The sequence below is a fragment of the Caretta caretta genome, chromosome 25 (assembly GCF_965140235.1).
Source record: "Caretta caretta isolate rCarCar2 chromosome 25, rCarCar1.hap1, whole genome shotgun sequence".
NCBI lineage: Eukaryota > Metazoa > Chordata > Testudines > Cheloniidae > Caretta > Caretta caretta.
The window spans coordinates 19,343,605-19,369,285 of NC_134230.1; the positions used below are offsets into that span (position 1 = coordinate 19,343,605).

At 51.3% G+C, this 25,681-nt stretch overlaps 2 protein-coding genes across 16 annotated transcripts in view; one reads left to right on the forward strand and one right to left on the reverse strand.

Moving 5' to 3' along the window:
- Positions 1-22,836, reverse strand: SAXO5 (stabilizer of axonemal microtubules 5). 10 transcript variants are annotated; one of them, XM_048830568.2, is made up of 11 exons: positions 12,585-13,296; positions 12,363-12,477; positions 11,931-12,043; positions 9,774-10,323; positions 8,513-8,616; positions 7,329-7,423; positions 7,080-7,195; positions 5,146-5,264; positions 4,427-4,628; positions 2,783-2,871; positions 1-2,232 (listed from the first exon to the last, which is right to left on the reverse strand). In XM_048830568.2, exons 4-11 carry the CDS (start codon positions 10,315-10,317, stop codon positions 2,044-2,046), a joined length of 1,458 nt encoding a protein of 485 aa, XP_048686525.1. In that variant the 5' UTR covers positions 10,318-10,323; positions 11,931-12,043; positions 12,363-12,477; positions 12,585-13,296; the 3' UTR covers positions 1-2,043. The 10 variants fall into 10 exon arrangements, with proteins under 10 accessions (XP_048686525.1, XP_048686526.1, XP_074979334.1 ...); XM_048830569.2 differs by having other exon boundaries at positions 12,349-12,477; XM_075123233.1 differs by lacking the exons at positions 11,931-12,043; positions 12,585-13,296 and adding an exon at positions 22,407-22,836 and having other exon boundaries at positions 12,349-12,477.
- Positions 13,351-25,681, forward strand: part of PEX11G (peroxisomal biogenesis factor 11 gamma) — a 16,809-nt gene continuing 4,478 nt past the window's right edge. For 2 of the 6 annotated variants that reach the window (XR_012666090.1, XM_048830560.2), the window contains exon 1: positions 22,879-23,062. Coding sequence is in view for 3 of the 6 variants with exons in the window: in XM_048830560.2 (XP_048686517.2) it covers positions 22,973-23,062 (90 nt within the window). In the remaining 3 variants the exon portion in view is untranslated. Of the gene's footprint in view, positions 13,477-13,599; positions 13,789-15,388; positions 15,568-18,421; positions 18,473-19,282; positions 20,580-22,878; positions 23,063-24,353; positions 24,436-25,681 lie in introns of those variants that run through there. The other 4 variants (XM_048830563.2, XM_048830564.2, XM_048830558.2 and 1 more) reach the window with 4 other exon arrangements.

Consider the following 25,681-nt stretch of genomic DNA (forward strand, 5'->3'; position numbering starts at 1 on the left):
GAGCTTTAACATGTTTAATGTGGAGGGTCTTGTTCACACGAGAGTTGCAGTAGGTTGAAATGGTTTAGTAAACCACAGTCTGTTTACTCTGTGTGGTTGCTTTTATAGATCCATGGAAGAGCATGAGAAGGGGGAGCTGTCATGGCAGCACCCGACCCCTTACTCTGCTTCCACCCACCAGGGAGCAGACTAAAAGTACAGCACCGAATCAGCATTAAAATTCTCATGCTGAGAAGGTTTAGTGCAAACTCAGCATCCAGGCGAAAACAGTGAGCTACAAACTCAGTAGAAAAGACACTGCCCTGGAGAACAGCCCTGCAACCTCCTTAGCCTTGGGTTCCTCTTTGCACTAGTATTCACCGACCTTGTGCGAAGCCCTTGTGCTGAAATGCAGCCAGTGCTCATTGAGGGGAGAGACTCCAAGCCACACTTGGAGCTTACAATATCTCTCATGCTGCCTTTGATCTCTGTCTAAACCCAGTGGAGAGGTGACACATCCCTTTGTCCCTGCCAACTCACAGCCTGAGGAAGAGGCACTTGAAGGCATGGGCCCAGGCTCCTGTGATTCTAGCAAAGGGAATCGCCCTACAGCTTCGTCCTGTTTTCCCAGTGTTTGTTCTCAGTCACATGGGTTCCCACCACCTGCTCCTGCACAACAAAGGAGCAAAGAACACAGGCCCTGGTTCTGTGCAACAGAAGTTTTGCACTGCACAGCCAGCGAAGAAGGGTGGGTTATTGGCATGAAGTACCACAGACTAAACTGCACCCCCGTATGCATGCCGGTGAGCGGATACTCATGCAGACGCATGGAAGGCACCAGCACTGCATGGGTGAGTAACTGCTCAGCAGGGTGGGAAACGGGGCATACTCTTCCCTAGGGTTCTTATGATACTACCCACTGTGTCATATTACATCCCTGGCCACCAGGGGATTACAGCCCCTCACAACTGGGAGCCCCAGCAGAGGAGCCCCTCCTAGCCTTGCTAGTGTTTCCCTGCACTCACACTCAGAGATAGGAATGGAGGCTGAGGGAAGTGTGCGATTAGCCCCATTAGTGCAGCATCCCCCCCTTTCACTCACGCTCAGCCCCCCACTCCCCAGGTTACTGCAGAGAGTGGCTGCCACCAGGGGCTGAGAGCTACAGGCCTGCAGCCCACATGCTCTGCACCCAACTTTTTGTTGCTTTTTAGGCTGGTAGTGAGGAAGGTGGCTCAAGCATTTTACGGGGGTGTCATTTCCCAGCCAGGCTGAGAAGGCTGTGCAGCAGATACAGGGTGGGACCAGTGGACAGGACCCTGACCTGGGCCTGAGGAGACCTGGGCTCTTTTCTAACAAGGTACTTGTCTGGACTCCTCCTGGTCATGCCCAACATCTCACAATCAATTACTTTTAGCCACACAGGGGTAGGAAGTATCATCCCCCTGTTCACAGGGCAGATTCAGTGATTTACCCCAGGTCACACAATGAGGCTGCAACAGAGCTGGGAACTAAACCCGGGTCTCCCAAGACCCTACTTGCTCGGCCGCCCCTTTTCCCTAGCCAGTCCATAGCTCTGCCACTGACTTGCTGCATGCCTCTGGGCAAGCCACTTCATCTCTGTGTCTGTCCCCTTCTTCACTCACTGTCCGTCTTGTCAGTTCAGACAGGCAGGGACAGTCTCATTCCCAGTGAGTGAGTAGCGCTCAGCACAAGGGGGCTCTGATCCCAGCTGGGATTTGTTACCTGCCTCCATCAAGGGGAAATGGAGCTAGGTTGTGACTCCTCCCCTCTGCGAATGGGAGTTCAGCAGGAGCACAGAGGGCAGCCTGGAGTGCAGCTGGACACTGACCTGGAGGCAGGTTTGTCGCCAGCTAGCCCAGTTCATCCCTGCTATGACTGTGCCCAATTCCTGAGATGAGTTTGGCACAGAGACCTCAGCCAGGTGCTGCCGAACCCATGGAGGGCAAAGCACAGGGAGCATCTCCACAGAAGCCAGGTACCGGTGTTTATTTGCTGGCAGCCCCTAACGGGTGGCATTGAGAGCCACCACAGGAAGGGGGCACGTTATGTTGCAAAGACCATCCGCCGCTGGGGGTTGTACTTCTTCAGGGTGCCCAGGGGGATGCTGCTCACTTGGAAGTTCCCCCCGCAGATAGTCACAGGGCCGCTGTACTTGGGGGTGAACTCATCCTGATGCTCAGTCCCGAAGAAGCGCTGGCCCTGCCATGGCGGGACCAGGTGAGAGTATTTAATCTGGGGAGACAGGAAAGGCCATTGGTGGCGGTGGTGGGGATTCAGTCGTTAACCTCACAGCCCCTAGAAGTCAACCCACTGCTCAGCTCCCTGGCTGCTGAGCACTAGCCTGTAGGGAGCAGGATTCAAGTTTATGCAAGCCAGCAGCTCTGAGCTGCCTGCCCCCTCACTTGCTCTGACCCTGAGTGCCCTCTAGGAGAAAAGCAGAGGCTTCCCTGCTGAGAAGGGAAGAGGTGCAGCTGGGGTGGTTCTGGCCTCACCCAATAATGCCCACACCCTTTCACTGCCAGTCTGTTCGCTGGACAGCCTTCGGTATCTAAACAGGCCCACTGGGGGGCAACACATTGTGTACTGGGCTACTAACTGGGCCAAGTTCAGAGGTGGGCAGCCCCCGACCCTTCCCTGCTCCCTCCAGAGAGGCCTACTTGCGAGGTACACTTGCAGTGTCCTTTCCCCTCCCAGCTGCTGGGTGGCATGAAGACTTGCTCAGCTATCCGTCTCACTAGGCCTTTGTCCTGAACCTGGCCACATACACCAGTTATTGCCGTACCTGCTGCAGTGACTCTTCTGAGGGCCGGAGCGTCTGCTGTCTGTGTGGGACGAGCATAGCTTGCGTGGTCGTGACAGTTCCTTTACCTGCTCACAAATGGAATAAAGAGCAAAGTCAAGGCATGAAATGAGCAGGCAACAGACAGTGTGGCTCAATCACAGACCTGTCTGGGGTCTGCACTGACTGAGAGAAGAGACACAGGCCTCACAATTGGCAGCCCCAGGCACAGCTGCAGGCAGAAAAACTGCCACAGTGCATAAGGAATGGGATGAAGAACGATATGGAAAACACTGTAATGCCATTCTGTACATAAATGGTGCCACCTCATCTGGAATGCTGCGTGCAGGACTGGTCACCCCAGCTCAGAGGGCACAAGAGGATTAGAGGGAGTTCAGAGACGGGGAGGAGAATGATAAGAGTTCTGGAAAAAATTCTCTGTAAAGGAAAATGTTGAAGACTGACTGTTTATTTTAGAGGAGGTGCATGAGAGGACATGACAGCAATATACAGAATCATGAATGGCACGGAGAAGGCAGATTGGTCACTTTTCACCCTGTCCCATACAGGTGGACACAAAGGGCAACAAGTTTAAGAATGATCAAAGGAGGATTTTTCCTCACCCAATGCATAACTAACCTGTGGAACTCACAGTGTAAGACTGGATGGTTGTTTCTTTTTGTGTTTGCTTTTGGGAACTTTATTCATTTAATAAAAACCCAGACCCCGAGAAGGGCACTGATTGAGCAGGAATGTGTGGACTGCCACTGAAGGTGCCCTGAAGAGGGGGAAACAAAAGCAGGGCACTGCAGCAGCACCCTGGACCACGAGGGGGTGCTCGGGTGGTGGTCACACTCCTGCTCGCTGCAGCATACATTCAGTCAGTAATAATGCAAACAAAAAGGAATGGAGAGATACCCTGCTCCCCCACCACCGAGGAGTAAATGAGATTCCAGAGCAAAGAACCAAGAGATGAGAGGGGATCTTTTTAGCCTCTTCCACACAAAGCCCCATATAAATCCCTGCCTGGGGCTGCACAAACAAAGCTTATAATTCAAACACTCCACTACCTCTTCCAACCCAGCAAGAGAAGGCCTTTGCTTCTGGAAGTCAGCTGAGGAAATTCCAGCAAGAGGAAGGGAAGAGCGAGTGTCTGGCTCCAGTGTCCAACAGCATATGCTACAAGCCACCCACAAGATGGCAGTGCAACCCTGAGGCTCACACAGGTGGCATGTTTCTGGTCGCTGAGCACTTTGACACTGCCCCTCTGGGAGGGTGACCAGCCTTCCAGATTAACATCTACCTGCCAGCCCCTGGGAGTGCTGACCAGCACTGCCAGGTGCTGTGCTGAGCACAAGTTCCCTGCCTGGCTTTTGGGGGTCACTGTCCCATTCTTGTAGACAAACACAACCCCCATCCCAGTGCAGCAAATGCCTGCAGCCTCCCATCCCAACACACCCATCACTTCAATACCCAGCTCACCCCGCTGCAGGCAGAGTGAGTAGCAGGGGCAGAGCACCAGGATCCCACGCAAAGGAGCAGCCGAGAGCACCCGGCACAGCAGCCTGAAGCTGCTCCTGGGATGTGTCCCAGGGTTGGGAGCCTCGGCTGTGGAGCTGCGCTAGGATCGGAGGGACTTTGCCTTACTGGGATAATTAAAGGGCATGTGGCTCTCATGGTGGCTCTTGCTGCTGGACGTCTCCCTCTGGCTTTCGGGTGGTGGCTGATAGTCCGAGTGTTGCGTCGTGCTGAAGAAACAGGCGTTTAAATGTTTGTCACCCAGGGGCACTTTGCTTTGTTGTCTCCACGGTGGCACATCTGGCTGAGGTGGATGTTCCCCCAGGTCAAGCTGGAGTAAACAAGAGCAGAAGTTAATGGGCAGGTGCTGTAGCCAAATGCTCCATTCAGCTTCCAGCTGTAAGTGTGAGCAGCCCACTCAGACAACACAAAGAGGGCCCAGGTCCCCATTGGTAGCTGCAGGATGCTGTGTATTTCTCTGGCATCCTGCATTGCTTCTGCCTAGGAATGATGCCCCCAATGATCCCAAGATTCTTGCCAGATGGCCTTTAGAGGCTGCAAGCCTCTCTGAGGCTGCGAGCCTGTGTCTGGAGGTTCTCTGCAAGCCCTGGCGAAGGGTGCACTGTGGCAGTCGGAACAGGAGCCAGGCCTCCCAGGGTATGTGGTCAAAGACTGGGACAGGAGACTGGCCGTGCGTGAATGTTATGAATGAGCAAGGACACAGTGTCCTTTAGAGACCCCCGCCTGCAGCAGGAGGCAGCTCTGATCCTGTGACACACTCAGTGATCTTTAGAACACAGCGCTGCTCTGTGATAGCAGCTTCTGAAAGGTGAAAGCAGGGCACAGACCTGGGTGTGGAAGAATCGGCTAGTGGTGGTGGTCGCACGCTCCCGACCCCTCTCAAGGTTTTCGTCGCCTTTGGGGATCGATGAAGTCTGTTTGCTTAGACACGTAACTTTCATGGGCGCTGGTAAAGGCAAGAAGCGAATCCTGTCAGTGTTCCCAATTCTGAACAGGTTGTAGCTACCGCAGCATTCCCAGGTGGGATGGCCAGCTGGAAGGGCCCTTCCAGCTGCGTCTACAGCACGTGGAGAAAGGCTGGTCTTGTGGTTAAGGCACTGGGGGGGGAGGGGAGAGGGGCAAGAGATTTAGGTTCATTTCCCAGTTCCGCTACAGGCTCCCTGTGTTGGGCAAGTCATGAAGGGTCCTGAGCTTAGGTGGGGGCTCTTCACCGTTCCCAGTCAGAGATGCTGGGTGCTGAGCATTTTTGAAGATCTGGCCACTGATTTTGGTGCCTAAGTAGGAGCTGAGCTCCTGACAATCTACGCCTTAGTTTCTCTGAGTCTCAGTCCCCTGTTGGTAAAATGGGAACAATAATCCTTCCTTTCTCCCGCCCCTCTGAGCTCTTCAGGACAGAGACTGTCTCCTGCTATGTGCGTGTGCAGCAATGGGACACGTGGCCCTGGTTAGGGCCTCTTGTTGCTACTGTAACACAAACACTAAGGGGTCGGATACAGGGTTGAGTAGCTGTGGCTCCCAGTTATGTCTGAGCTGAGGCAGAATGCTGGCAGCCGAGTTTTCTGGACACAGGTTCTGCTGCCTCTGGGACAAAGCAAGGATGGGAATAACACTGGGGTGGGAACAGGACAGATATCCACATGGAAACTATATCTTCACTAACTATGGGCAAATGCAGAACTGGTGTAAGCAAGTGTCACCCCCGCTGAAGCCAACTGATTTACATCTACTTACATCAGACATTTATCTGGCCCAGCATGGTCTCTGAGACTTAGCAATGGGGGAGAAATTTATCTGAGCACAATGGAATTTTGGATAAAACTGGCCCCAGATTTGATCCCCCAAGCAGTGGCTTCGGTTTGGCAAAAACAAAGTCACCCAAGTTTTGCACTAGCCCAGTAGGCGCAATAACAGTGAGATCTCACAGCATGCTAGTAACAGGGAGACCAAACTTCCCCAGCCTACGCACTAGAGGAAGAGTCAAGCCAAGGAAATTAACAGGTGTGGTGCTCAAAGCACACATCTGTCTGCCCCTTGAAATCGGTGGGAATATCTACAGAAAGTAGAAAACAGTGCGAGCAGGGAACATGGGACAGGAAAGGTCAGTTGTAAATGCTACTCTTACCCCTGGGGGAATTCTGCACCAAAAAAATAAAATTCTGCGCACAATATTTTAAAATGTTGTATATTTTATTTGTCAAAATAACACAATATAATCATACCAGTTTCAATTATTTTGGTAATTTATTTCAAAATACCTGTCAGCAAGTATGTCTGTAACAATACAGACAACAAAACAGATTCAGGAAATGTTTTTTTGACAAATACTAGGCATATTAATACAGAACTCTGAGTAATCATTTAACTACAATACAAAACCACATTTCCTGCACCCCTCAGAAGCAGTGCAAAGGCTTGGTGGAGTTAGGGATAATGGAGGAGCTGTGGGTGAGGGAAGTAATTGCTGGGAAGGAGCCTGGGTGTGAACTTGGAGGGGTTTTGGGTATGGGTGGGAAAAGTATTGAACAGGGTTTTTTTGGGGGGGAGGAGGCAGTGGAAGGGATTGTTAGGGAGACCCATGAAGACCCGGCTGACCCCTAGCCTCTTCCATTCATTAAAACATTGAAAATATGTGCAACACATGAATTATGCACGCACTTAGTGACACAGAATTCCCCCAGGAGTACATTCTCCAGCCAATAGGAAGGCAAAACAGTACTATGTATGTGATCTCTCGCTGGGTCAGGTCACTGTCCCTCCATACCTAGCTCCCGCTGTGGGAACGACTCCAATGTCACAGTAAAGAATCTGGTGCAACCATCCCCTGGCGTGATGTTTGTCTTGTGTATTTGGAAGGCAGCACATTCTTTGTTATAGACTCTGCAAGGCATAAGATGCGAGTTGCTGAGATAAGGTAGTGAGCTGTGAGAGAAGTGCTCAAAGACAACTTGCCTTTAGTGAGCACCACAGAGCCTGGGACAGCAACAGCCCATCAGATGTACTTCTTGGCTACCTGCGGTTCCTCGTGTCCTGGAGAGTGTAGGCATGTTTCTCCTCGCTGGTGCTGACACTGCTCCTGGGGTCTCCAAACACAATGGAAGACTTGCTCTACAGAGAAACCACCTCTGAGTGATGCTGTCTGCTAACCAGCTAATTACAGGGGAAATAAGGACTTTGCTGACTGTCTCCACAAACACCCAGGCTTCCCCAGCACATACTCCATTCTGTGGTGCAGAAGCCATGAGGATCAAGGGCACACATCACCCCTTCATTGCCTTCTGGAGCTCCCAGTTCCAAGAGACTAGTCCTTCATTCTGGAAAGCTAACAATGCTGCTGGATAGGCCACTCCATGGATCAACAGGTGTTTTATTGGAAATCCAAGTGTAAATCTCTAGGTGGGGTGCACAGATTGGGATAGTTCTGACTAGCAGAGTCTAGATGAACACAGAGATGTCATAATTCTTTGCACTCATAGCACCTTAGCACATAGACTCAAAGGGTCTAAAACCTTAATTAATCCTCACAACACCCCTGTAAAGTGGAGACATTGGCCAATATTTTCAAAATTGAGCATCTAAAGCCATAGATGTCTGGCCTGAGCACCCACATCTCCCACTGAAGGGAATGGGGACCACTGGTGCCAAGGACCTCAGAGAATAAGGCCACTTACTTTGGCATCTGAATATGGATTTAGATACCCAACTATGCACCCACATTTGCCAACAGTCTCACAGCAAGTCAGAGCTGGGATTAGAACCTGGCAGTTGTGACACCCAGTCAAGATTCATGATATTCACTGCCACAGATACTGAGGCCAAGGGCTTGGAAGGGGCCAAGCAAGGACTGGATATTTATATGGACAATGAGAACAGCCAGCATTACAAATTGGATAAAACATGTACACGAGCTACAGATCCTCCTGCTTCAGGGCACAAGCCAACCACCAGCTGATGATGTTAGAAAACAGCTTCCCTTATAGATAGGTCATTACAGAGTAACCTGCACCTTCTTCTGAAGCAGGTGTTCAGAGACAAGACCACAGGACTGGCAATTCCTATGCTCCCCTCCCCATAGCTAACCACTAGGCTCCACTCCCATCAGGCTGCCTGAGTGGGCAGCAGTGTTTCAGAAGACTTAGTCCCATCATAATATGAATTGGAAGCAGCATGGCTGAATTTGTAGGACTATGATGTTACCTTTCCACAGGTCTTCACAGGAGGGATCCAGCCACCCTCAAACTGTGCTTGATAAGACGTGCCAAAGTAGGAGCATCTATCACCTTTAATTGTGGGAATTCCTCCTGCCAAACAACACAGGGAGGGAATGATCTGAGTTACTCCTTTGCAGTTCTCAATTACAGTTCTTAGGAAGTATCAGAAACTGACATGGGAAGTAGGGTTCCAAGGCAGCTGCTCTCTGCCCAGTCTCACACTGACCCGGAGTACCTACCCACTAAAACTAAAGGAAAAGGCTATTCAGCCTTGGCTACTTCATCCCTGACAACCCTTCAGCCTGGGGCGCTGTCTGCCTAGAACAAACAGATTTTGTGCTGCCCATCCCCCAGTCACTGGGTTTAGGAGACCATGATGGCTCTCAGGTTGGGCAAATATCCAGAGCTAAGAAATCAGGATCTGATAGCAAGGGCACAAAGTGGCCTTTTCCACAGATCAAAGATCACTCTCTCCTGGCTGAAAAGCAAACAGACCACCACTGAAGGAGCAAATTCCTCTGGCCCGACTCTGGAACTAAGGCCCCAGTTCAGCAAAGCCCTTAAGCATAGGCTTTGTGAGTGGGAACTGACTTCTTTAACAATATTGCATCTTGGCTCTCCTGTAATTGCCTAGTGTGATGAGGTCCCTGGCTGGCATGGCAAGTAAATGCATTCACTAGCCTTTCAACTCTGGAGGTCTGGGTCCAAATTCTGCACTAGGTCACTAAGGTGCACAGATGGGGTCTACTGACACACACACCACACAAAACCGCCACAGTTTTGCACAGCTGGCAGCCTAAGCTAAAGAGAAGTGCGGACTGTAACAGAAACCAGGGATATTGGGACTGCTGCAAGGCAGGATTGTGTACACCAGCCAAGCTATGGAGCAGGGGCCAAGACTAGCATATCAGAGGGTGCTGCAGGTAAAGAGGAAGGTCCACTGGCAGAGCTGCATAGTGAAAACTTGTATCATGTGTACCGCCAGCCACTGCTATAAGCCTCTCACTATCATGAGCATCAAATTCACACATGAAAATATAAAAGGGAAACCAGTGATATTTAAATATTTCTAGATCCTAAAAGTCAGCACTTTGATGATGGACTCCACTCACTACAGCAAACACAGACTTAAACTGGCTGTAATGGGAACCTAAACCAAGCCAATGAAAACCCCAGTGCCCGTGAATGCCACCTGCCCTGAGAATTGTGAGGCCACAGCCCGACAGAGAGAGCCCAAAACAACTCACCCAGATGTACACATGGCGCTTTGGCAATGGGCTCGAGTATCTCATATGCTGGGTATGAAAAATGATAGACAGAAGGCAGGAACTTTAGTTTGTCTTTGTCTCCACAAGGAAAATGATCTTCCTCCTTACTGTAATCAGCTCTGGTGGAGGCTGGTCTCTGCAGAATCACGTCTGGCCAGGGGTAGCTCTCCCTTGCAGCTGAGGTGAAAATTTTGGTCTGGGAATCTGCATGCATTCGGAGGTGAGATTCTGGTGGACAGACTTTGGGCTTTGGTTCCAGGGATCTCACTGGAAATGCCAGGTGGGTTTCTGACCAGGTTTCCTTGGCTTTATCCATATCCTGATTCAAAACATCCTTGGAGTTTGGAAGCAGAATTGGGTCTGGTTTGTAACTGCCCCATAAAGGAGGGAAATCAGTGCGGAAAGGAGATTCAACAACGTTTCCCTGTGGTCTGTGGTCAAACCCTATCTGAAAATGTGAGGCCTTTAGGAAGGGAATCCCTGTGAGCGGGGCTGGGATTAACGACTGGCCAGTGGCTGCCATTTTCCCCTGTAAAGGAAGAGACATAATATCAGACTCAGGTGCATTGCTGCTTTGGTCCCTTCCTAAAGCAAGAGGCTCCAAGAGATAAGGAAGAACAGGAGATAAAGATCTTTATTCTCCGACTGTTCCTTACAAGATGTCCAATTAAGGCCCAGAAGCAGTCACCTGTGAATTGCACACATTTGCACTCACTGCAATGAAATGAGCTCCCAACAATCCCAGAACTGCAGGTACATCCTCCCATGGAGCTGTCCTGCTGTCCCCCTAGATCAGTGGTTCTCAAACTTTTGTACTAGAGACCCTTTTCACATAGCAAGCCTCTGTGTGCAACTCCCCTTATAAATTAAAAACACTTTTTAACCCCCAGTCTGAGAACCCCTGCCCTAGATGCCGCCATGATAAGGGCTGCCCAGAAGCAACTGGGACTTTGTCCTGCCTCAGATACAAATTCATCTCTGCTGTCAATCCATACACATTGAAGGGTTACTACTGGGAAGAATCTGGGCCACAGAATCTCAGGGATTTATGGGAGTTTAGCATGCAGGAAGTTGGCCTTTTGGACCACTTGCTCATCACCCAGTGCCAGGCTCTAGGATATTTCTAACAGAATTATTGGAATTGGAACCAAAAGGGCAATATTTTAAAATATGGCCAAATGGGGTCAGATGCTAGAGGGACATTAGCCAATCTCCCTCATACAGGATTGGATGTGCCATGTGTATAGTCAGTGCCTATTACCCCAGCTGAGACTCAAACTGGGCCTCAAGTAGTTCAGATAGCAGTTTTATAGCATGAACCAAAAGCTGCCTGCCCCAAAAGCAAATCAATAGGACCCAGGCTGAGCTAAGCTGGGCTGGGAGTCGCTTCCCCTCTGGCTGAGTGAGTAAGAGCCACACTGTCCTAGTCTCAGCTGGGACTCACTTCCCATGGCCAAGCTGGTCAAAGGAGTGGTGCTAAAATGGTCTTGGCTGGGAGAGGCACTTCCCATATCTGACAGGAAAGCCTGAATGGGTTCTCTTATATAAATGGCCATGCACATAAATCATGAGTTTGGGTAGAGCCCCATGCCAGCAGGCGTCTATGGACACTAGCCCAGAGCACACCTCAATGGTCCAAATTAATGCAAAGCATTTAAGTGTGTTTAATAAACAGCTGCATGTGTATCAGAGATGGTCTTTCCTATAAACATTAAGAGATTAAATTATCTTTCTAAGGTGACTGACTTTGATCAATGTATTATTATTATTCCTTGCACCCCAATCAGCCATCATTGTGCTGGTACACACTTACAATGAAATAACAGGCCCAAGAATTTATAACCTAAATAGCCATAAATTGGCCAGACGCATCAAACACAAGACACCAGACAAGAAAAGGAATTATTTAGATTTAGAAAAGGAGAACTGAAGACAACCTAAACCCAGTGAGTAACAGCCAATGGGGCAAATCCTAAAAAAGGAGCTGGCTCAGCAGGAGTTCACACACTAACTAGCATCTGACAACAGAACTGAGGCCTCACACAATAATGCTAATCAACGTTTCTCTTCCTTTGAGCCCTCAAAGGGTACCCCTCATCCATTCATTGCCCCTGAGACAAGTCGACTGTAACTCACCTCCACCCAAAGCTAAACAATCAACTTTAGAATTTTCAGTGTCCTGTGATGTTATCATAAAATCATCATGTCATAATGGAATCTCAGCAATGGAGAGGTGAGGAAGATGATGTCTGGAGTAACAAATATGGAGAAAGTGAGAACAAGAAACAGATAAATTACTGGGCAGCAAGAGAGCTAAAGGGAAGGAGAGCATGCACATGAGAGGGTAAGTTACAGGTGCTAGTGACACAAGATTTCAGAGAAGCAGCAGTGCCTAAGCCCAGCATGGGCAAGATCACTACCGTCCCCATCAAACCCCGTCTGCTGCCCCACAACAGCTCATGGCTGGGTGGCGACATCGTGGGATTGTGACATCACAGGTAAATCAGCCAGTCAACAACCCTCTATCCCAGCCCAGGGAGCGAAGCTACCATACCCTCATTCGCAAACCTGAGGCCGGACTCAGCAAAGCTGGGAGCAGGAGGCACACGCAGAACAGACACGGAACGGAACGTGCAATTTGTGAACGAGAGTTTGGTCACTCTGCTCCCTCGGCTGGCCGGGGCTGAAAGAGTAACGGGGGAGAAGGGGATATGAGGTCAGCTCAGAGTAGAAGCACCACACATCACATGTAAAAAGAAAAGGAGGACTGGTGGCACCTTAGAGACTAACCAATTTATTTGAGCATGAGCTTTCGTGAGCTACAGTACATCACATGTACACAACCCAGCGGTTTCTCACACGCTCTCAAGAAGTTGCTAGTCCATGTCTCACTCTCCCGGTTCTTCACAGACTGGGAAAAGGATATGGAGACTTTCAGGCCCAGGTCAACAGGGAGGACAAATCCTCAGCCACCTGGGCCGCTGCCCATGCAAGGGCGCTGCCAGCCAGTCTCGGCAGTAACACGGAGGAAGGATGGTCGCTCCTTCGCAGGATGTAGGCTGGCAAAGCTGGCACTGCGGCCGGCCGGGAAGGACTTCGCTCTGCCCTGGGGTGCAGCGAGCACAGCGGCCCCCGCCCACGCCGCCTGCCCCCCGGCTGTGAACAAGACCCCTCCTGACGAAGGGGGGAGCGAGCGCCCTTGAGACAGGCCGGCGGCACCAGCAGCATCGGGAAGCTGGTAACAGCTCGGGGCGCTCGAGCGGAACCACCACAGGGGCTGGTGCCGCGAGGCGCCGGGGAACTCGCACCACCCGCCTGAGAGGGGACATGGGTGTCACAGGGGGGCCGGGGACCCACAGCCCGCGGGCCAGGCCCCGCCCGCCCAGGCCCCAGCCATTCCCAGCTGCCTCCCAGGCGCTCCTGGCAGGGGAGCTGCGGCCTAGCCAGAGACAGAGCCCGCCCCACCGCACACAGGGACGGGGCACGGTCGCCATAGCGACAGCGATCCCCCAGCAGGCACCGCGCCATCCCGGGGACGCCCGGAGCGCCCAAACGTCATCACGCTGCTAACGTACGGCCCCGTGGCGGCTAGTAACCCGGAAGTGTTGCCATGGCGGCAGCTGCGGACCCGCTCGGCAGCCTGGTCTCGGCGCTGGAGTCGTACCGCGGCCGCGACCGAGTGGTGCGTGGCGGGGTCCGGGCCCCGCTCACCGGGGCGGCAGGGTTTACGGGGGGGAGGTCGGGTTACCGAGGGGAGACGTGGGCCGTACCGGGGCTGCGCTCTCTAACCCCCCTTCCCCCCCAGATCCGGACCCTGTGCTATGGCTGCCAGCTGGCCGGGGGGGTCCTGGCCCGGAAAAGCCCCACGGAGTCCGAGATGGGCAGGAGGCTCCTGGCTGTGTCAGCCCAGCTGAGCCACTGCCGGACGGTGCTGCGCCTCTTCGATGATCTCGCCATGCTCGCCTACAGCCGCCAGTACGGGCTGGGTGCCAAGGTAACCAGCCCCTTTCTGCCCCAGGCATGGGCGAGGGGGGTCCCTGCCCCCTTCTCCCCTGGGATCAGGGACAGGCCGGGCGCTCTGTGCTGTGGGAGACCGAGTGCCCTGTGCAGCGCGACATCCAAGGGCCCAATCCTGCAAAATGCTGCCCTCTCCCCGCGCTGCTGACTGAGGAGGAGGCGCCTGCGGGGGCCGGAGGCCAGATCGATACCTAGACAGCTGGTCCCCGTGTAGGCTTGGGCCTGCTGTGCAGCATTAGCTAAGGTCTAATGACCTCTCCTGTGCTCAGAGGCCTCAGCTACCACATATTCCTCTGAAGCATTCGTATTCTTTATTTGAATTGCGGTGTCCCCCACTGGGAACAGACCCTGTGCACCAAGTGCTGTACAACCGCCCAGGAAGACATGAGCCCTGTTGCCCTTGGCAGCTCACGTGCTAAGAAATCTTTACAGTTTTCCATGGCTCTGCTAAGATACAGTGGAGTTTCAAAGTGAATGTTACAGACAGGCTAGTCCTTAGGCTCACTTTCTCAAACTTGCAAACTACTCTGTTCACTAAAATGTATTTTGGACTAAGCACATTCCAAGAAATGGTATTGATAAACTTCACCGTTCTTTGTATTTTAAGACAAATACAGGCTTCTCCTGTAACTGCTATAGAAGTGCAAGCAACTTCAGAAGTGTGGGTCCCTGGCCTAGCTGCCTGAGGGGATTGTTAAAGGGCTGTGGAGGTCTCTGGTTCCAATCCAGCCTTCACTTCCAAGGCCTATCTCTACCCTACCCATCATCTCTCAGTAGCAAAAGGTTGACTTCTACCTCCCGTTGGCTTATAATGCCAGCCTTCCTCACCCACTTGTTACATTTTCAAACAAACACCTTCCTGTTTTCTCCCATGTTGCCCCTCACATGGAAGAAACTCTCTGTAAACTTAAAGCTACCTCATTCTCCACCTTCAAATCTCCCCTTAAAACTCTTCTCTGACACGATGCCTACAAAAAACTTGACAGCAGTTAGATCACTGGTGTGCTGAGACCACAGTCTATCATATTGACCAATAGCGTCTCATTATTTCCTTTTACTCCACTTCTGTCTCTATCCATTGTCTCTTTTTCATATTCTTAGACTGTAAGTTCCTTGGGGCAAAGTCCATACTTTTCTTTTGTCTGTACAGCGCCTAGCACTGTGGGGTCCATAATATAAATAATAACAGAATGGCAGCCTCCAGGGCTCTCGCTCCCTCACTTTTCATCATTGTGAAATGTATTTTTTTAAACAACAAAATAGGGTGAGAGCAAAAACCTTGCTGGCTTTTGTGGAGATTCCTGCAGAGATGTCCCTTGCTGGCTCAGCTGAGAGTCCCTGCTTGATGGATATTCATGAGAAACTGCAAGTTCATTGCCGTATGCTGGATATAAAATACAGGATATGTTAGTGATGTGCCTTGTTTTCATTCTCTGTTCTCAGAAAGAAGCTAAGCTTGTTCTTAGGGCTGCAAGGAAGCTGGATTAGCCATGCTGCTGCAAGGTGCAGTGTACAGACTAACCTGTGGTGTCAAGAAAGCAGCCACTATTAAGTTCTTGCCTGTCTCTGTGCTACAGGAAGAAGATGCCATTGTCCGCTGGCTCTCTGTCCTCAGTAACCTGGCTGATCAGCTCTACTACCCCTGTGAGCACGTAGCATGGGCTGCCGATGCCGATGTTATTCGCACAAACTCACACAAGTGGTGGACATTAAGCACAGCTTTCTGGGTGCTCTCCCTAGTCCTGGGCATTGTACGGTAATGTTCACTAGATGCAGCTCTTAAAAGGGTATGAGGGGAACGCTATCTCCACTTCTGGGGCCTAGCAGAAAGGCTTACTGGCCACAGATCTTAGGAGGGGCTCTGGCTGTTCCTGGGGGCTGGGCAATGGTAACACTGTGGTTTTGGATTATCTACTAACCTTGTTGTTACTCTTCTGAAGTTTTAACTCCTCAGAATCCGAAGCCTTGGCATCCATCTTCAGAAGGAAGCTGTGCTATTTGTAACAGACACTCTGGAAACTAAGAGGATTCTGAGTGATCCTAAAATTTAGTGCTAGAAATCCTCCTAGCCTGTAGGGTATTGGTAAATTTTTAGTGGTGACTATTACCATCTTGCTAATCATGAGACTTTTCTAGTCCAGAGACAGTCTCCTGAGCCACCCACTAGGATGAAAAAATAAATGTCTTCCTCACCTCTCAATGTATTCCTTGATGTAGGGGAAGAGGCAAATAAAAATTTCCCAGTCTGAGCTAAAGTTCTGCCTTAAAAGGGGCCCGCAAAAGTATGGTGGGAAGGAGATGGGACTGATGCACTTTTTTTTGACTGCCATATGAGTGGAGGCCTGGAAGATTTTAAGTTTTCTTCACCTTCTATTTTACACTAGAGATTCAGTTCTTGTATATGCTATTTTGAGGAAGACTGAGCTCGCACATCTGCTGTTTCCAAAGTAAAAACATAACCAGAAATGCATCTCTTCTTCTTCGTCTTCTTCTTCTGACAGTACAAACCCTTTCAGATGGTTTTCTTTTTTTCTGACACCTAAAGGACACACATCCTTCCAGCCCCACCCAGTTTGTAGGGCACCTTTATGTGAGCTGTTTCCTCGTTACATTGTTTATCCCATCTAGTGAAACAGCAAATGGGAAAAATAGTTCAGTTTCCAACACAAGCAAATAAAGCCAAGTGGGAAAACATGGGAACCCTGAAGTTAGAGCCCCTCCCTTCTGTTAGCCAGATGTTTAGCTGGTAAATATGATTCAATTGTAAACTGAATTGGACTCTACTATAAAATTATCTCAAGATAGTTTTGCCCCATTTCCTTTTTTCTTGCTGCAGTAAGTGAATCCTCTAGTCTTCACATTAAGTGTTAACTTTCTGCTGTTACCACTTAAGAAAGTGTTCTTGGAGTCATTGTGGATAATTCTCTGAAAACATCTGCTTTAATGTGTGGCAGCAGTCAAAAAGACTAACAGAATGTTAGGAACCATTAGGAAAGGGATAGATAATAAGACAGAAAATATCATAATGCCACTTAATAAATCCATAGTATGGCTTCACCTTGAATACTGTATATAGATCTGGCCACCTCATCTCCAAAAATATATATTAGAATTAGAAAAAGTTCAGAGATGGGCAACAGAAATGATGAAGGAACAGCTTCCATATGAGAAGAGATTAAAAAGACAGACTGTTCAGCTTGGAAAACAGACAACAAAGGGAGGATATGATAGATATCTATAAAATCATGAATGGTGTAGAAAAAGTGAATAAGGAAGCGTTATTTACTGCTTCACATAACACACAAAACGGGGTCACCTTCAGTGAAATTAATAAGCTGCTGGTTTAAAACAAACAGCCTGAAGTACTTCTTCCTGCAATGCTAGGGTTGCCAATTTTGGTTGGACATATTCCTGGAAGTTTCATCACATGACAATTTTTAATTAAAGATTAATCTTTAATTCCTGAAGACTCCAGGACAATCCTGGAGGGCTGGCGAGCCTACGCAGTGCACAGTCAACCTGTGGAATGTGTTGCCAGGGGATGCTGTGAAGGCAAAAAGTATAACTAGGTTCAAAAAATAATTAGATAAAATCATGGAGTATGGTCTATTAGTGGCTATTAGCCAAGATGGTCAGGGATACAACCCCATGCTCTGAGTGTCCCTAAACCTCTGACTGCTAGAAGATGGGCGTGGCTGACAGGGATGGATCACTTGATAAATTGCCTTTTTCCATTCACTCCTGGAGTGTCCAGCACCAAGCCACTGGCAAAGGACAGAATACTGGGCAAGACGGCCCATTGATCTGACATAGTATGGCTGTAATTATGTTCTTATGCATTAGTAAAATCAAACTTTCCACATTATTCTCCTTCCCACATGGAGAAGGAAGAATTCTCTGAGTTATAGTTAGGGGCTGAAGTCCTATTACTTACCCAGCAGTAAACCCTGATCTAAGATGGGAGCTACATTAATCCATACGATTTTAAAAGGGCATATTTTACTCCAGCTAGATTGAGTAGCTTGAATGTTACTCCAGCTGCTTGCTCCATGTAGAAGCTTTGGTGGCAGATTCAGACAAACTTCCTCTGGAAAATTAGCTGCAAGCAACGTTACAGCTATGAAGGACATCAGAACCTTCTCTCCCCGATAGGGCGCCAGCAATTGTTTTTGCTGCATGATAGATGGTATTTTAAAAAAAATCTCCACTAAGGACAGTTAATTGTCCCTGGCCTTTTTATTCCATATTCCTTACATTATTTAGAAGCCCAAAGTTCAGGTAAATCTAGAAAAATTTGTACCAAGCTTAGAATTTAGTTTTGATCAGACTGGCAAGAAAGAAATTGAGCTCTTGAGAGGGAGAGCTCCATGTTGCTTTTGATCTAGCCCAAGGCTAAACCCCTGTAGCTTATCATGGTTGTAGAACAGTGCTTTTCCATGCCTGTAGGCAATAAAACTTGTTATAACAAGGATGCTTCTACCCATGGCAAAGACTAGTGCTGACATTTGGTGGTTCTTATTAAGCTGGACCCTTAGCATTCAGCGGATGATGGAGTCTCTCTTGGTCACAGACAGCTTGGACTCTTATTGTCATCTCTCTCTTGTTTTCAGGTCTCTCAGAATTCTGTTTCAGCTAAGAAGGAAGCTGAGAAATTGCACTGGGTATGATATCTGTCCTATGTAATATAGTCATTTTAACACATACTCCTTATCACCTGAGGTAGCTCACCCAAGGTGACACTAATTATTACTTATCAATCTCAAATGACAACGCCTATATACAGAAACTTGGTTACTGATAATTGATCAGTTAACATTTCCTGACAAGATGCTTCTCAGCCTCTGTGTCTACTTTATAATTTTGCACAATACACATTAGTGTTTCCTAAATCCTTCTTCTATTATCTGGTCTCACTGGCTTCCCAAATGTAAATGTGGATCAGGAGAAGGGGCACAGCTATTGCTGTAGATACCAAATGAGCTGGAATTAATCCCCTTGTGACATATCTGATGCTCTGTTAAGTAATGCTATGCCTTTGAGGTTAGTAAGATATAGGACCAAAAGCAGGTGTCCTTGCGATGAAAGAGAGGATGTTCACCTTCCAGAGGTGAGGTGGGGGAGAGGTAATGGATATCATTGTGATTCAGTGGTACAGGCAGGAGAATACTACTCCAAGCGGATATCGAATTTTCAGAGAAAAGAACAGGGCATTTGAACTGCTGTTCAGCAGAGAACTTCTAGGATTTGTTGCAATAATTTTGAGTCTATTGGGCAGATGGTGCAAGGAATAGCCACTGATAGATTTACAGATGTAAATACATCCTCCTGTCCATGCTTGAATCATTTGTTCTGATACTTTTCCTCTCTGAAAGTCACTGCACACATCATGCGTATTTCAGCCATGTGACTCTGCCAGAGTCCCTAGTGGCAGACTGGAGGATGGATACATTTCTGCCTTTTTCTCCCCACAGTGAATCCTTGGAGCAGAGTCAAAAGGAAATGGACACCCAAGTGAAATCTGAAGTCTTGAGCATCCTCAGCAGTATGGCAGATCTCTCCAATGCTGTCCACTGGCTGCCTCCAGGATTTCTTTGGGCTGGACAGTTTCCTCCATGGCTAGTGGGTCTCATGGGGACCATATCTTCCCTGATTGGTGTCTACCAACATCTGTAGGGGCAGGTTCTGGGGCTGTGTGAACCATGGAGTCAGCTTCAGGAGGCTAAGTTTTTTGTGGGTAAAGTATGAATGCTTCCAGTTACGGATCAGTGCAGCATGTAATTAGAATGTGATCAGAAAGTCTCTGTAATGTTATTAGTTAGGGTTAATGTGTTTTTAGCTCTTCCTCATCAGGGCAGGAATCTTAACTGTGTCCTCTGTATAGGGAGAGATCTCAGCTCTGATTGATATGCTCAGTAATAGGAGGGCAAATGAAATGGTGATCATCATTAAGAGAGACTGACTTTGAGGATTTCCAAAAGATGGGAGAAATTAAATCAGGGACAGCAAGTGACTTCTTTCATTTTGTCCCCACAGCCCCAAAAGGTGGGGATGTCACCTCCCTTGTTGTCTTGAACATGAGACAAGTCTGGGAACTCATTGTGGGGTGGGGAAATGGACACAATTATGACTTGTGAAACTCAGAGGAGAGTACTCCACAAACGCATCCTCTTGCTCTGATCTTATTTAAGCATTCCTGAGAGATGCCAGGAGCTGTAAAAGAACATGCCAAGTACCTGTCAGTTTCCAAATTGCCTTGGCCAGTGCAGCCACAGCCAGGGACATCTGATCTGAAGTGGGTTTTGCTTGTCTTCGGTCTATGGAGATGTTGTTTCTCCTGTCAAATATCCTGGCCCTAGGCCCCCAGGTCAGAGCTGCTCACTACAAAACAGAAGCAGATGTTTAAAAGGGTCTGTTTTCATGGCAGTCTCTATTGTTCAGGCCACATGTGATATGGTGAAGAGCTAGTTATCAGTATCTTAGGTAGCCCTTTATGTTAGCAATGAAAACCTTTTGCCTGTACTGGTCAAGTCCAGTGTACTTTCAGATGCTGTCACCTGGAACATCAGCCACGCTACGGAGTTCTCCAGTGGGTGCTCTTCTGTCAGGCTCCACCCCAATCAACAAACTTTCTTAAGAAAATAATTAAATACATATTTCATATCCTTGTAATGGATCAATTGACTGAATGCTAAGATCAGAGTTTGCACCAAAGGTCATATTTACAATTATTTCTCTGGCAGTGCCAGTAAATAAAGGAAGTGAACACTACAGAGCATAGTCTGAGGATTTGATCATTACTGTTCAGAGCTAGAGAGAAACTCTTCTTATCTGGCTTTTGCTGGTTCCAAGCTGCTCTGAAACAGCAGAATATATTATGGCTGAAGCTGTACTGTGTTAGCTAAACCTGCCCAAGGACAGGCACAGACTGTTCCTTACCTAACCTTCCATCACAGGGGATTTTTTCATGGCCTCCATGCTGATGTCTTGGAGATATATTGCTTGGGCTGTGCTGCTCACCTGCTTGTTCCGAGAGGTGCTTAATCTCCCACGTAGAACATTAACATACAGTATCAATAAAGCACACATTAAATGTATTAAGAACTGGCTGACAGATCTCAGAGTAGTTGTCAGTGAGGAATCATCATCAACTGGGGGTGTTTTTAGTGGGAAACAGCAGGGATTGGCGCTAAGCCCAAAGCTATTCAACAGTTGTTATATTTACTTCCAGATGAAGATAAATCACTGCTGACAAAATTTGCAGATGACCCAAAGATTGGCAGACTGATTACTAATGATGAGAACAGGGTAGTCACATGGAGTGATCTGGCTGGATCGCTTGGTAAATTTGGCTTAGCCACACAAAATGCATTTTAATATAGCCCAATGCAAAGTTCTGCATCTCCAAAAAAGGAAGGCAGGTCATACTCGCAGAATGGACTGCTTTCTGGAGAAAATGCTCAAGAAAATTATAGAGAAAGACTTAAAGAATTCAATTTGTTTAGCTTATCAAAATGAAGATTGAGAGGTGACTTGATTACAGTGTCTAAGTATTTCACCGGGAGAAAATACCAGACACTAAAGTGTCTCTAGTGGAGCAAGTCAGAACAAGAACCAATGGTTAGACGCTAAGGCCAGACAAATTGGAATAAGGAACAAATTTTTAACAGTGAGCATGATTAACCATTGGAACAAGCTACCAAGGGCAGAGGTGGGTTCTCCAGCTCTAGTTCTCTTCAAATCAACACTGGCTGCCTTTCTGAAAGTTATGATTTAGCCAAACAAGTTACAGCTCAGTACAGGGTAACTAGGTGAAATTAATGGGCTATAATATCCAGGAGAGCAGATTAGGTGAGCTGTCTAATGGTTCTTTCTGGACTTAAACTCTATCACATACCAGCCTTCTGGGAAGTTCGCCTCTGAGTTCACCTTATTTTCTGCATGATTGCTTGCCTGGCTCATCCTGCTGCCATGTGGGGATTGGCACAGAGGAAGCATGTTGCTGGACTTAGCTCAGCACTTGCTGTCACTGACAGGAAACAAAGCATCTGGTCAAGACACCAAATTGCCGAGCATCAGCAAGAGAAGCACAAGAACCTTGTCTTTTCTTCCCTGCCTGCATCATCTGCATCAGACCTTCCAGTGCACTCCAACTGGATGGATGACCTGAGTAACCCTGCTTCTGGGCTAGTGTTGTTCCCTTGAAGTGGGAGGGCAAGTGGCATCCCCTGTACTTGGCTGCAGTAACCATGCTTAAACACATCAGCGCTTTACTGCTACTATCAGATTGGCCACTTCTCACCACATGAGAATGTTTTACTGCTGCTTTCTTATACACATGCTTCTTGTGTCCAGCAGTGGGCAACAGCACAGATACTATAGCACTGAGCCAAGGGGAAAGAGGTGCATTATCTTAATGCAGATTAAGCATGGTTTAAACCAGTTTAGGTGTCTGTAACTGGAGTCCTAATATCATGGACCAGTTCTGAAATGGTAAAGGCTACTTTCTGAATTAGTTCTGGCCCCAGCTATGACCACTTTCTAGAATGGTTACAATTTACCATAAAGTAATGCTTCCTTTAACTATTTATCACTTACTGGTTAGGCAGCTGTTGCTTGTTGCAGAGATTGTTCAGCCCTGCACTTGCTCCAGCTCAACTGCTCTTATTTGCACACCAAACGTCCCCACAAGTGATTTGAAGGCAGAGTCACTGACTGGTGAACGTCTCTCTCCACCATAGAACGAGTCTGAGAAAGAGTAATACATTTTCCCCTTCTGCAGCAGCCGCTGGGCCTTTGTTCCCATTCAGTCCCTGTTCTACCACATTACAGGAAAGCATGTTTGCTCTGCAATGGGAGTTTTAACTGATTCGTTAGCCACGGCCCTGCTGTCAGCAAGCTATGAGCTGGAAGGGCTCCAATCAGCCACTCTGAGCTTTATATTGTGTGACTGAGAGTGATGGCTCAGACCCATGGCTACTGTGTTTATGGCCCTTTATCAGTGAGACCCAGTGAACGTTTCTGCTCACTGAGGGCCAGCTCTATCAATAACACTCCACACATAGGAAACATAACAACATCCTGCTCTGAAACTGCAAGTGGAGAGGTTCAGAGGCCATGCAGCTTTCAGATACGGTCTTCAAGGCCAGGGTTGGTGAGCCCTGATGTGGCAAATGCCCTTCCCCTTCTCTGTTAGTACTGTGGAGACGCAGTGCTTTCCAACGGTGGACCTCAAAGTACTTCCCAAAGGGGAGGTGAGTGTAATGAGGCCCCCGCCCGCTCTTTCCAGGCGCGGAGCCGGTTATGTGTTTGTTCCTTCGGACATAAGGCAGCGTTGCACTTCCAAACGGGCTGGGCGTGGTGCAGTTTCGCACCAAGGCTGCCTGTCCCGACTCCGCCCATAACAGGTACGCTCCGGTAGCAGCAAAGCGCCCACGTCAGGCCTGCTGGCAGCCTCCGCTCTTCGGGCACATGGACAAGGCGAAGGGGGAGCCTGGCAGCAGCGCGCCCCAGCGCCTGGGTCTGTGGACGTGGCTCAGGCTACGGCAGGAATGGACAGGCGTGTAGACGCTGCAGCTTGGGCTCCTTCTCCAGCGCTCAACCCCCCCCCCCAGCACCCCCCTCCCCGGTCTCCAGCGCTCAACGCCCCCCCCTCCCCGGTCCCCAGCGCTCAACGCCCCCCCCGACACCCCCCTCCCCGGTCCCCAGCGCTCAACGCCCCCCCTCCCCAGCACCCCCCCCCCGGTCCCCAGCGCTCAACCCCCCCCCGGCACCCCCCTCCCCGGTCCCCAGCACTCAACGCCCCCCCCGACACCCCCCTCCCCGGTCCCCAGCGCTCAACCCCCCCCCCCCGGCACCCCCCTCCCCGGTCTCCAGCGCTCAACGCCCCCCCCTCCCCGGTCCCCAGCGCTCAACGCCCCCCCCGGCAACCCCCTCCCCGGTCTCCAGCGCTCAACGCCCCCCCCCGGCACCCCCCTCCCCGGTCCCCAGCGCTCAACGCCCCCCCTCCCCAGCACCCCCCCCCCGGTCCCCAGCGCTCAACCCCCCCCCCCCGGCACCCCCCTCCCTGGTCCCCAGCGCCAAGGCCTCTGGCGGGGGCCCGGCGGCCGGGCTCCGGGGTGCAGGGTCGCTGAGGCTGAACTGGAGCGGCCGTGCGCGGCTTGGCAGGGCTCCAGCCTCCGGGCTACATGGTGCCGCGGGGGGACGTGGAGCAAGGCGGGGCCCGCATGGGAGGGGCAGGTGCCGGGCGCCCCAGACAGGCCGGCGGGGGGGCCGCAGGGGGGCGGGGGGCCCGAGCCGGGCGCTCCGCCCACGGCGCCCCACGGCAGCCCTGCCCCACAGGCGCCAGGCAGCCGGGGGCCGCGCCCAGGCCGGGGGCGCCGGGCTGGAGCCGGACGCCCGAGTTCTCTGCTGGGCCGGGCCCGACGCGCAGCCCCCCCGCGCCGGCCGTGGGAGCGCGCATGCGCCGCGGCGAGGCCGCGCAGGGTGTCGGGCGCCGATTGGCTCAGGGCGCTGCATCTCAATGAGGGGGCGGGGCGGGCGGCTCGGGAAGGACGCGGGGCGAGCGGCGGCGGCCCAGAGTCGCGGAGCGCGGGTGAGGGGCGCAGCGGCGCGTCCCGGGCCGCCGGTGAGTGCGGGGGGAGGGGGGAGCAGGGCCCTGCGCGGGTCCGGCAGGGACCTGGCTCCGTCCGCTGCCCCCACGGCTGGGCCGGCCGCTGCGCCCGGCGCGGGGGGCCCGGCCTGGGGGGCCCGGCCTGGGGTCCCCCGCGGGGCTCGGGCCTGCACGCGGCGCCCGCTCAGAGGGCAGAACCGGGCCCGGCGCCCGCCCCCGCGCCGCCCCCCGCCCGGCCTCTGCCCCCGCCGCGCCGCGCCCTGCAGCCCGGGCTCTGTGCGGCCCCGCGCGGAACGCGCCGTACGGAAGGGGCCGGTTGCTTTGACTGCCCCAGCCGGGCTGCCCCCCCCCAGCCGGGCCCCCCCCTTAGCAGCGCCGAGCCCCCCCCCCCCCAGCCGGGCCCCCCCTTAGCAGCGCCGGGCGCCCCCCCCAGCCGGCCCCCCACTTACCGGGGCCGAGCCCCCCCCCCAGCCGGCCCCCCCCTTAGCAGCGCCGATCCCCCCCCCCCCCCAGCCGGGCCCCCCCCTCCCAGCCGGGCCCCCCCTTTGGCAGCGCCGGGCCCCCCCGGTCTCTCGGGGCTGCTCCCCGGCGGGCAGGGCGCGGCTCTGCCCGGGAAGTGGCATGGGCGCGGTGCCGCTCGCAGGCAGGGGCGCCCCGGGGCCGTGACTCACCGGGGAGAGGCGGTTTCGCTTCGTGCCTCGCGCCGGCCCCCGGGGCCTGTTCCACGCCCCGGGCCACTGCAGTCGGGCAGCCGCTGCCCGCCCACCCTTCGCCCCCCACGCCCGTCTCCTGGGAGGCCCGGAGTTACGGGGCGGGGGGTCTGTTCTAGTTTTGGGGGGAAGGAGGAGACTGGAACGGGACAGCCTGCTGCCCGCGGTGGGTGGGGAGCGAGACGGGGCTGCCTGAGGTTGTGTAGTTTTCCTCTCAGGGCCTTTTCTCGAGTTGCACAGGGCGTAGCTGGAACTTTACCAACACGACCTTCGGGCCCTGCAGCCCCTAGTCGAGTTCACGCTAAACTCAGCCCTTGGGCCCTTGGCCAGCTTGCACAGTGGCTGCGATGACAGTTTCCTTGTAACTCCCCCCCCTTTGATTCACTTTCTTCTCATCTTGGGACTTGGGCTACTTCACTGAACCCAGCTTCTCAGCACAGCCTAGCGCTTTCGCTCCAGGGCCCATGCTGCCAGAGCTGCTCTCTCCTGTGTTCTCCAGGGGCTGACATGGGTGGAGTGGCACTTAGTTGCAGGAGTGTGAGCCCGCTGGA

Coding starts and splice junctions, on each gene's coding strand:
- SAXO5 (XM_048830565.2), bottom strand. CDS start 10,341: ATGTCTCTTCCTTTACAGGGGAAAATGGCAGCCACTGGCCAGTCGTTA. Junction 2,872..4,426: donor CATGCCCTTTAATTATCCCA/GTAAGGCAAAGT, acceptor TCCATTTGTGAG/CAGGTAAAGGAACTGTCACG. Junction 2,233..2,782: donor CAGAAGAGTCACTGCAGCAG/GTACGGCAATAA, acceptor CTGTCTCCCCAG/ATTAAATACTCTCACCTGGT.